The following is an 11,838-nucleotide window of genomic DNA, read 5'->3' on the forward strand; positions in this document are numbered from 1 at the left end:
ATTTTTTGGTTAAATATATATAGCGGTAGAAGAAACTATTAAACTACGGGTTGATAAGTTGTTTGATAAAAAAAAAGTCAAATAAAAAATTTATTTTTTGAATAGTTAAACTAGTTTGAAATTCATGAGTAATTTAAAAATTGTATAAAGTAATGTATTAATCGTGAATGAAGGCAGTATTCCAAGAAACACTCGATATTATTGGTGGTGTTGATTTGGTCATCCAAGCATCTTAATTATCTTACTATTTGCCACCAGACCTTTGAATATAGGGACGTTTTATGTTTACATATCGGGAAAAGGACAGTAACTGTTTTGCACAGTGGGAAAAGTTGAGTCAAAGTTTCCTACATCTATATCTAGTTCATAATCTTTGATATGTTGAAATAATTACACATATAAGTTATATACATTGATAGTGAAATTATTCATAAAAATATTTTTTATATATTATTAATGTAATTTAATTGATCATTACACTGTTTTACAAGGTTATTATATCAAGATTAATATTTTAAACAATTTTCATAATGTTATATTAATAATATAAAGGAAAAATGATATTGTATAGTCGCTGTAAAAATAATAGCCGAAAAAATATATAAAATTTATATATTTTTTGTATATATATATATATATATATATTCTGTATGTTATATACAAAAATTATACAAATTCTATACATTTTTTTCGACTACCAAATATAAATAGTTTCTGGCTCGGACTAAAAGCGATAATATTTCTAATATAAACTCTTACTTCTCGTAAATAAATACCCGATATGTTGGATACTTATCTTCCTAGAGCTTCAGATAGAAAAGAAAAGGACAGAAATTTGTGAAAGTTCAAATTTGGAGTGCTACTACCTACAGAACGATAACAGGGCAGATTTATAGGCAAAAATATGACCACGCGAACTTATGGTCTTTCTGTAAAATTATATATTTTATATATAAATTTTTTAAATTGATACTCATGCTCTAAGAAAATTGAATAGTATATTGGTTGAAGGTTGAGTTAATTATCCAAAAAGAATGGTATATTGAATAGTATATTGCTCTAAGATCAATTCTCGCTTGCTTTTTTTCTCTTTTTAGTGGTACACTCGTGCATTAGAAATTCTGAATACGCTTATGACCCTACCCAAAACCGGATATATGTTTCATGTTTATGCTAACCAGCTAAGTACGTAAAAGAATTGGAAAATAAGCAGCCACCCTTTCACGTATATATGCATGGCAACAAAGATGTCATTTTCCAAGAAATAATTTATTAAAGGGATTAAATATCAAACAAAACAATCCTAGTTGCTGCCAAAATACCATTCGTCTGTCATTTACTAAACAATACTGAATTATTGTCCCCTATATATCATGTGAGAAAACACCCTTATGCTTCTCTTCTTCCTCACCCCCCCCCCCCCCCTTCTTTAACTTTTTTTGCCCCACTTTTTCCCTGTTCTCTCACTATATTCATCAACTCATATTGAAGTATGTCCTTACAATCTCATCTAGAGAATTCGGTTGTCTCTGCAGATACTGATCAAACTCTATTTCCAGAAAACGAACAACATGTCAAGAACTCTCCGGAGACCTTCCTTGATCTACCACCGGAATCATTTTGGATCCCAAAAGACTCCGAACAAGATTGGTTTGATGAAAATGCAACCATACAACGTATGACCTCAATGAAACTTGGTTTTTTTGGCAAAGCAAATCACCATTCCAAATCTTTCTCTCATCGTTCTTTCGCTTCGTTGAATCATCATCAAAAACCAAAATCAACATCTCTTTTTGCTCTTCCCAAAGCCCAAAAAACTAGCTCAACCGAAGGAAATCTCAAGCAGAAAAAGGTGCCGAAAAGTTTATTCAGAAGCCGGTCTGAACCGGGTAACAAAGGGATTAGGAATGTGCGTGAACCGGGTTCACCTAAGGTTTCTTGTATCGGGAGGGTTAGGTCAAAGAAAGACAGAGGTATAAGAACCGGGTTCTGGAAAAAGTTACGGAATATTCTGAAGATTCGGCCGAAAGCAAAAAGTGTGGCTAATGTTGAAACTGTTAAACCGGCCGGTTCAGTTGGCGTGAAGCGGTTAGAGACTAGTGGCCGGTCAGAGTCATAGAGCGGCAATGATAATATGGGCTTATTGGGCTTTACACGTATGCTTAGTGGGCCCACATTTTGTTTCGTTAGGCCGTGATTTGAGGCCTGTATGGCCCACTACAAGTATAAACAAACAGCTATACGATTCCACCATTTGATATTTCATTCTTTAAATTTTGTGAAAATATATATATTCAAATTCAAGTTGTTGTGCACGTTGAATTTAGTATTATTTTGAGATACAGAGTAATCCACTTGTTTATACAAATTATTTGGTACATGCATTTTCCTAAAATATTAAAAGCAGTATTATATATGCATAGGTTGTTCATGGAAAAGGTCTAAATAGACGACATAACTTCCACTATATATCAATAAAACCAAATCAATGAGACGGGCATATTTTAGACAAAGAAAGTACACAAATAGTCATATTTCAGTGTTGCTATTTAGAGATTAGTCGGTATGTATTTTGTTCTGAAAATTTGAACTAAAAATCTTAATTTCAGGATTTTGTGTCCCGAAAAATTGAACTGATATACAAAAGTTCAGGACACATTGACTAATTTCTAAATCGCAACCATTTAGAATAGCTATCTGGTGACATTTTTACAGATAACGGTGGGAGCTCCTAAGTCCTATGAGCCTATATGTAAATGGGCGAAATATATAAGACAAATTACAGATGTAGGTACAAATTTAGACATTTTCCCATTCATTCTTTAAATTTTGTGAAATATATATTCAAATTCAAGTTGTTTTGAATTTGAATTCAAAATTCTTTTTTAGATAGAGAATAATCTACTTATTTATACGAATTATTTAATACATGAACATAATACTTTAATTTCTGACATTTTAATATTAAAAATAGTATTATATATGTATAGGTTGTTCATGAAAATTATTAGCCAATGTTGAATATGAGACGCGATAATGACTTTATGTTTGACCGTAATATAATTATCTTCCTGAAACTAAACGTGGATTATAAATGGCTGCTGATACAGAATATTGGGCTAAAGAATAATTAGCTTAGAGCTTCTAGAATCATCGTACAAGAAAAAAAGATCTTCTCATCCATCCTTCTTGGTTACTCATTCTAGTAAGATGTTAAGATAAATAATTAAATCAACAATATTTATATCAAATGTAACGACCGATCGGTCGTTTTGTGTAATTGCATCCTCTTACCCATTTTTATGCTTCACACGTGTGTGTTTATGGTTTTATCACTTGTGCGGTTGGTTGGTTTCGTTCCAGGAAGATTTCGGGTTGATTTGGACCCTTTTATTCTTGACTTAGAAGTTTGAATTAGAAATATTCACCAAACTTTGACCTTTACGAAAACGACCCCGAAACTGTGTTTTGATGACTCTGATAACTTCATATCATGATTTCGGACTTGGACGTATACCCAAAATTGATTTCGGAAGTCCGTAGGTTGATTTATGTTGATTTGCCGAAATTTGGCAATTTGAAGTTGAAAAGTTTCACCGTAGGTTGACTTTTAGCTATCGAGCTCGAAATTTGATTATAGGACTTGGAATAGGTCCATTATGGTATTTGAAACTTTTCTGCAAAATTTGGTGTCGTTTGGAGTTGATTTGATAGGATTCGAACGTTTAGTTGTAACTTTAGAAATTCTTGAACTTTACTTTGAAATTCATGCGTTTTAGTATTTGATTCGTAGTTTTAGATGTTATTTTTGTATTTTGATCACGCCAGCAAGTTTGTATGATATTTTTAGACTTGTGTGGATGTTTGGTTTTGACTCCCGAGGGCTCAGATGAGTTTCGGACATGTTCCGGAGTATTTTGGACTGAAATTGCAAAATCTGGTGTGTGGTGCCTCTGGTGTCGTAATTGTGAACACCAGGGTCGCATTTGCGCCCTTAACAAGGAACCCACATGTATCGCAATTGCGATGCCTGGGTCGCATTTGCGAAGAGGTCTTGGGCTGGGCTAGGTTCGCATTTGCGATAGTTTTCGTCGCTTTTGCGAGGGCAACTACGAACCCATCTTCGCGTTTGCAAAGAGCTTCTCAGGCCTGTCGGTGCCGCAATTGCGAGATTTTCTTCACAATTGCAATTGCGAACACATATCACAATTGCGATAACTGCAGCTGAACATAAGGGCTAAAAGTCGGGATTTCATCTCTCATTCTCTCATTTTTAAACCCTATGCTCGGTATGAGGTGATTTGGAGAGGGAATTTTCACCTACAAACTTTGGGTAAGTGATTCTAATCTGTTTCTAATCATATTCCATCAATATATCTTAGATTTTAACATCAAAATCATGTGAATCGATCACATATAAACTCGTAGGGTCATGGGTAGTCAAAATCTACCATTGGACTTGGATTTTTACCAGACGAGCCACGGGTTGACTTTTGTTGACTTTTTGGGAAAAGTGTAAAGATCTTAGCTTTATCTATTGTAATTGATTTCTCAAGCATTATTTGACGATATTAAGTAGAATTTCGTTAGATTTAAGCCGTGTGAAGGCGAATTTTAAGGGAAAAGCTATTTTCGAGTGTTGAATTGGCCTTGTTGATGTAAGTGTCTTGCCTAACTTTATGTGGGGGAAACTACCCCTTAGGACCGGTATTGATTGATTCATTTGTGATATGTGAAAGCCGTGTACGCAAGGTGACGAGTGTGTACATGGGTTGTACATGGTATTTGACCGGTTTGGGCTACTTAAGACTATTTTCATGCTTTAATTGAAATGACATATCATGTTCTAAATTCTCATAGTCAATCTATCCCTATTCATGTTAGTCTATCCTTACATGCCTTAATTGACTTGTTTAATACTTGTTCTACATCCTACTTGATAAATTGCTCTCATGTTATAGTTGAACTTGTTGCCTCTTTTATTGTTACATGCCGTCTCTTCATTGCTAATTATCATAATTTGAAGTTATTGTTCGTGTTATCTCCTTGATTATTGATTATCATTACTTGAAGTTGTTGTTCATGTTATCTATTTTCTTATTAATTTTTATTATTTGAAATCATTGTTATACGTTATTTCTTCCATTATGAGTTATTCTTGTTTAATATCGTGGTTATACATTATCTCATTGTTGAGTTAATATTTGTGTTGAAGTTGTGAAAGTAATTATCACGTTGAGGTGAAATTGTTATTGTTGAAATATTTTCTTGTTGAGCCTTTTACATTCATTGTTGTTGTTGATATTCTTGTACCCGTTGTGATGGAGCCATGGGCTATTGTTGGCAGTGTCGAAGCTAGAAATTTTTCCAAGGGTGTTCAAATTTAAAAGAAGTGAAAAAACTTTTCGACAAAGGGTGTTCAATATGTATTATATACCTCTAAAATATAATATTTTACCTCTGTACACAGTGTAACCATGTGGCTTCGCCACTGATTGTTGGAAAATATTGATATTGTTTATTGTTGACAAGTTGTGATGTGTGGGCACTTGTGGTGCGAGTTGTTATTGTAATGTGATATTAATGTGCATGCAACGGTATAAGGTGGGACTTATGTGTCTGTTTCTTGTAGAGGAACTACGTGAAGCCACACGGCGTTATAAGGTAGGATAATTTGCATATAGCTATTTCGGAAAAATTATTTTTAAAACCTATTTCAAATGTAAGGCTCACGCGGCGATATAAGAAAAGATTGTGATTGAGATTATGAATTGTGAATACGAGACGGTACCTCGGTTGTGATTCTTGATATATATACACGAGTCGGTATCTCGGTGGTGATTCTTATTGTACACGAGGTGGTACATCATTGTGATTCTTGTTGTTTGATCTTCTTTGCTTTTGTTGGTACCTCGTTGTGATTCTTGTTGTTTGTTCTTCCTTGTTTTTGTCAGTTATTGTCCGTATATGACTATTGTGGTTCTCCTTAATTGATTTCCTTATGTTATTTCCGTGATTACAATTTCGGTATTAGTTCATATTGTTAATTGTTTCGCATCAGTTATTTCTCTGCTTTCCATTATTTATCCTTATTATGTTTTCATACTGTTTATTTATATCCTAGTAGGTGTCTCGACTTGGCCTCGTCACTACTCTATCGAGGTTAGGCTTGATACTTACTGGGTACCGTTGTAGTGTACTCATACTACGCTTCTATACATCCTTTTGTGCAGATCGAGATACATCTGCTCGTGCCGGTAGCTAGTGATCATCTGTTAGTTGTTGAACGGAAACTTCAAGATATGCCTCCTCGGCGTCCGCAGGCCTCGGAGTCACCTTGTGATGACCCAAAATGTCATCTTTAAATTTAATAATTAATTATGTGTTCTAAGACCTCGAAAAGCACTACTTATCATTCCACGACTTACGTGCGCAGTCCGTAAAAATTTTCGAAAAATTTTATGTCAAAAATTGATTAAAATGTAAATTAGAACTTTAAAACTCAACTAAGTTGATTTTGGTCAATATTTTGAGCAAACAGACTCGGATCAGTATTTTGACAGTTCCGGTAGGTCCGTATCGTGATTTGGGACTTGGGCGTATGCCCGAAATCAAATTCCGAGGTCCCTAGTCCGAGATATGGAATTTTGATGAAAAATTAAAAATTTATGTTTAAATAGTGACAGGATGTCAAATTATGTACAAACGACCCCGGAATAGAATTTTGATGATTCCAATAGTTCTGTATGGTGATTTTGGACTTAGAAGCGTGATCGGAATTTTATTTGGAAGTCCGTAGTGAAAATAGGTATGAAATGACTAAAATAGGAATCTAAGCTTCAAAGTTTGATTTGGGAGTTGACTTTTTGATATCGGGGTCGGAATCCAATTCTGAAAATTTTTATAGCTCTGTTATGTCATTTATGCCTTGTGTGCAAAATTTGAGGTTAATCGGACTTGATTTGATAGGTTTCGACATCGAATGTAGAAGTTGAAAATTCTAAGTTTCATTAAGCTTGAATTGGAGCATGATTCATAATTTTAGCGTCGTTTTATGTGATTTGAGGTTTCAAATAAGTACGTATGATGTTTTAGGACTTGTTGGTATATTTGATTGAGGTCCCGAGGGCCTCGGGTGAGTTTCAGATGGTTAAAGGATAAAAAATTAGACTTAAAAAGCTGCTGTAATTTTTCTCTTCTACTGGATATTCTGGGCTGTGATCGAGCCTAGGGTCGACGGCCAGGGTCGAAGCCAGAGACGAGGCTCAGGATCGATGCCATGATCGAAGGCCCAGCCTCGATGCCATGCTCTAGTCCATAATCGAAGGACCAGGCTCGAGGCCATGATCGAAGGACCAGGCTCGAGGCCATGATCGAGGCCATGACCGAGGTCCAGGCTCGAGCCTGTGATCGAAGCCACGATCGAGGCCTAGGCTCGAGGGCCATGATCGAAGCCACGATCGAGGCCCAGTTCCGAAGGCTGCCTGGCAGATTTATAAAAGAGGGCATTCGTCTCATTCGCCATTTTTTACGAACTTGAGCTTGAGCAGAAGCGATTTTTGACAGATTTTCAAGGAAAGATATTGGGGTAAGTGATTCTAACTCGGATTTGGTCTATATACACGAATATATCATTATTTTTACCATTTAATTAGTGTATTGAGATGGAAATTTAGAAAATTTTTAGAAATCTCATAAAAATAAATTTTTGAAATTTCGGTATCGATTCGGAGTCGGATTTGAGTGAAACTGGTATGGTTGGACTCATAATTGAATGGGTTGTCGAATTTTGTAAGTTTCGCCGAATTCCGGGACATGGGCCCCACGGATTATTTTTGAGTTAATTTCGGATTTTATTGAAAAATGTAATATTTTCTTATGAAATTGATTCCTTTAATTTTTGTTGACTGTATCGAATTAATTATGACTAGATACGAGTCGATCGGAGTCGGAAAATCGAGGAAAAATCATAATACTTGGTTAAATTGGAGCAAGTCGAGGTAAGTAACTTGTCTAACCTTGTGTGGGGGAAATCTCCCCTAGGATTGGTATTGAAGTGATAAATTATAATGTATTGAAAGTCGTGTACACGAGGTGATGAGTGTGTACACGGGCTAAATGTGAAAGATTATATTTTTAAATTGTGTCAATCACTGTTGTGCATTAATTAAACTATTGTATTCTGATATATTTTTCATCATTGATTTAATGTTTATATTTTAAAGTTGCTTGACCTTTTTCGTGCTAATTGCTTTACCTGTTTAGTTAAAACTTGGTTTCCTATATTCTGTGCATTATTTGAAGTTGATTTTCTTTAAATTAAATATTATTAATATTAGGTATTTGAGATTTTAAAATTTGACATTGAAGCAACGTATTAAAGATTTTAAAATATTATTTTCCTGAATTATTTATTCCTGAATATTTTTGTAAGATTTTCGTACTCATTGTGATGGAGTCGTGAGCTCTTTATTATGGAAAAGTATTATTGATGATTTATTTTGGCATGAGCCGTGAACTCTTTATTGTGAAAAAAATATTGTTGTTGGATTATTTTGGCAAGTTAAATTATTTGAGCACTTGAGGTGCAAATTGTGATATTGATACGCATGCGGTGGTATAAGGTCTGGGTATTGAAACGCATGTGGTGAGATAAGGGTGGCTTGATACGCGTGGCTAGTAGGGAGAACTACTAGAAGTCATGCGGTGTGATAAGGATGGCTAAAACGCGGGATACTATTTCGGAAAAAATATTTTCTTTAAAATAAATTGTGAAGCCTCCCACGGTGAGATAAGAAAATGAGATATTGTGAATTTATTTATGATTTGGGACTACGAGGCGGTACCTCGTGAGTACCCTTGTTGATATTGATTTATGGCCACAGTTGCCTTTGATTATTTGTTGTGATTTTCTTAAAGTTGAAAGGAAATTCTGTTTTGATTCCACGAAATATTATTTGCTATTATTTGTGTAATTAAATGGTGACATGCTACTTGATTCATTTTCATTGTCATTTTATTTTATTATATTGTTAAACATTTTACCATGTAATTATTATTTTTCAGTATGGCCTCACCTGACCTCGTTACTACTCTACCGAGGTTAGGCTTGGCACTTATTGGGTACCGCTGTGGTGTACTCATAATATGCTTCTGCACATCTTTTTGTGCAGATCCAGGTACTCCTTACCAGCATCGACATCAGTGAGTAACCTGTACACGGAGACTTCGAGGTATATCTGTCAGCGTCCGCAGACTCCGGAGTCCCCTTCTATCATTATTATGTTGCTTCCTTATTTTCTTTAGACCTTGATATATAGAGAGACATTGAGGATAAAATTCTTAGAAGCTTGTGACTTATTTCTACCAAGTTTTGGGAGTTGTAATTATGTAAAGTTTTAGATTTCTATTTTTATTCCGCATTGATAGGCTTACCTAGTTTTAGATATTAGGTGCCATCACGACATCCTACCGAGGGAATTTGGGGTCGTGACATACCTTCCTTTATTTTTACTATTATTTTACTTTTCATTCAAACAGTGATGTAGTAGATACTTTAGATTACTCTGCAGAGTTTATGACTCATTTTCACCGGTCTTAGGGAGTGTATTGTTGTTGATTCTGTTTTCGGAAGTTTACATCAGTTATTCAGCTTTGTTTTAGTATTTTGTTAATTATTTCTGTCAAGTTATTATTAACTGTTAGGCTTACCTAGTCGTAGCGACTATGTGCCAATATGACATTCTACGGAGGGGAAATTGGGGTTGTGACATTAAAAAAGAATTTTTTTTTCTTCTAAAGAATGGGGGAAAAGGAGTCTACATTAGTTAAAATGACGGATCGTCAAATCTTGTATTGTTACATCAAAGCTCAATTTATCTGAATCTTCGTGGAAGAAGGAGAAGAAGAATCAATTCACCAGTCATTACATTTGTAAATTTTACCAAATCATTAAATCAATAAGGGTACTTAGTCTTTGATTTGTGATTTATCGGCTACTAAGTCAATAAAGAATTTTGTTCAAAATTTGCTCTTTATTTAATAATTCACCGGTCACTAAATTCAGAGATCTCGCATTATTCTCAAACGGAGTAAATATATAACAATATGTTTTTTTCACTAAAATCGCACAACTTTGAGTCGTAACACTTTGTGACCATCTGGTTATTAATGTGATAGTGTTGTGATTTTTAAGTTAGAAAATAAAGTTGTGTGGCTTTGATGGAAAAAGTTTAAAGTTATGGGACCATTTATAAAATTTACGTGGCTCGACAGATAGGCAGCCAGCTGAATTAATTATAAATAGTAATTGCGCCCTTGTTCTTGATTTTTTGGTGTGAATTTTAGATTGAAAATGATTGTCAATAACATGCATCCTCAAGTCAAGAGATTTGAGAAACAAGCTACCAACATTATTAAAAGCAGCACATCTCATTTTCAACTTTCAACTTTCAACTCCGTTTTGAATGCATAACGACTAATAGCATGTTTGGCCAAGCTGGAAAAATCAGTTTATTTTGAAAAGTATTTTTTTTTTAAGTGCTTTTCAAAAAAATATTTTTGGAGAAAAACAGTTTGTGTTTGGCTAATTAATTTGAAAAGCACTTTTGAACAATAATTTATGTTTTGCCAAGCTTTTCAAAAAGTACTTTTATGTGTCAAATTACAAATAAGGACATGAAGAGATTTGCTTAATAGTTAATATTATATAAGTAGATAAATAATTACAAATTTTTATTATTAAAGATAATAATTAAATTTTTTATTTTATTTAAGTAAAATATAAAAATAAAATTGAAAAGTACTTTATTCTTTTAAGATAATTTAAATATATCAAAAATCATCCAATAAATATGAAAGTTCATCCCAAAAGTCATTTTATATTACTTAATAGTTTAAACTAAGTAAGGTTATTTTGGTATATATAATATTTTGCAAAGGGTATTTTTGGTAGGAAGAAAAGTCAAAATTGCTTCTGCTTCTGCTTCTGCTACTGGAGAGAAGCTACTTTTTTCTGCTTCTTCAAAACTGCTTCTGCTTCTAGCCAAAAGCACTTTTTTTCAAAAAAAAACTTGGTCAAAGACCTCAAATTGAGAAAAAAAGTACTTTTTTTAAAATAAAAAAAAAAAACTTTTGACCTACCGAGAAGCTTGGCCAAATAGGCTACAAGTCACCCTTTGATTAGAGAATTTTCCAGTGCCTTGACAGCCAAAAGGGTCAGAACTTAGACTGATCCAATGTTAACTTAAAAGCAAGGACAAAATTTCTTAATATTATCGTGAGAAATCAAGCTCAAAATCCTGACTTTTCTTCTCTTTTTCCAGCTTGCTTTTTATAGAGCAAAATGTTATCCCATATAGAGCCCAAAAATTCTTCTTTGGTTTCACATCTCCATTTCTTGAAGTTTATGTCACATTATAACATCTGGATTTTTGGTAATGTTGAACAGTAATTTGGGCATTAACTTTTCAACCACCATTTTGACAGGTTATAAATTAATTTTGAGTTGGAATATCCCACAAATAAAGTTGCAATCAAGTGGTGAATTTTCAATTTTAATGACACATTTTCAAGAATCTTAGCAGGCGTTAGTACATAAAAATTATAATTTTCAAAAAAAGTAGTATTTGGAATAAAGTTGGAAATGATATTTGAATTTGAAATTATGTTTGGACATGCATAGAAAAAATATTGCAGTTTTCTGAGTGGCAAAAAAAAAACCTCGAAAAATGGTCAAGATCAGTTTTTGGTTTTTGAAAAATTTTCAAGAACTTACAAAATTTCATGGACAAATACGGTTTTTTTAAATTCGAAAAAAAAAAAAAAAAAAAAAATCTA

General features: G+C 33.7%; 1 protein-coding gene across 1 annotated transcript; it reads left to right on the plus strand.

Moving 5' to 3' along the window:
• Positions 1 to 1,492: 1,492 nt before the first annotated feature.
• Positions 1,493 to 2,119, plus strand: LOC107791601 (uncharacterized). The gene has a single exon (XM_016613685.2). The coding sequence runs from the start codon at positions 1,493 to 1,495 to the stop codon at positions 2,117 to 2,119; it is 627 nt and encodes a 208-aa protein (XP_016469171.1).
• Positions 2,120 to 11,838: the final 9,719 nt, after the last annotated feature.

The sequence above is a fragment of the Nicotiana tabacum genome, chromosome 13 (genome assembly GCF_000715075.1).
Source record: "Nicotiana tabacum cultivar K326 chromosome 13, ASM71507v2, whole genome shotgun sequence".
Classification (NCBI taxonomy): Eukaryota; Viridiplantae; Streptophyta; class Magnoliopsida; order Solanales; family Solanaceae; genus Nicotiana; species Nicotiana tabacum.

What these genes read in the sequence shown, in the direction of transcription:
- LOC107791601 (XM_016613685.2), top strand. Translation starts at nt 1,493, where the DNA reads ATGTCCTTACAATCTCATCTAGAGAATTCGGTTGTCTCTGCAGATACT.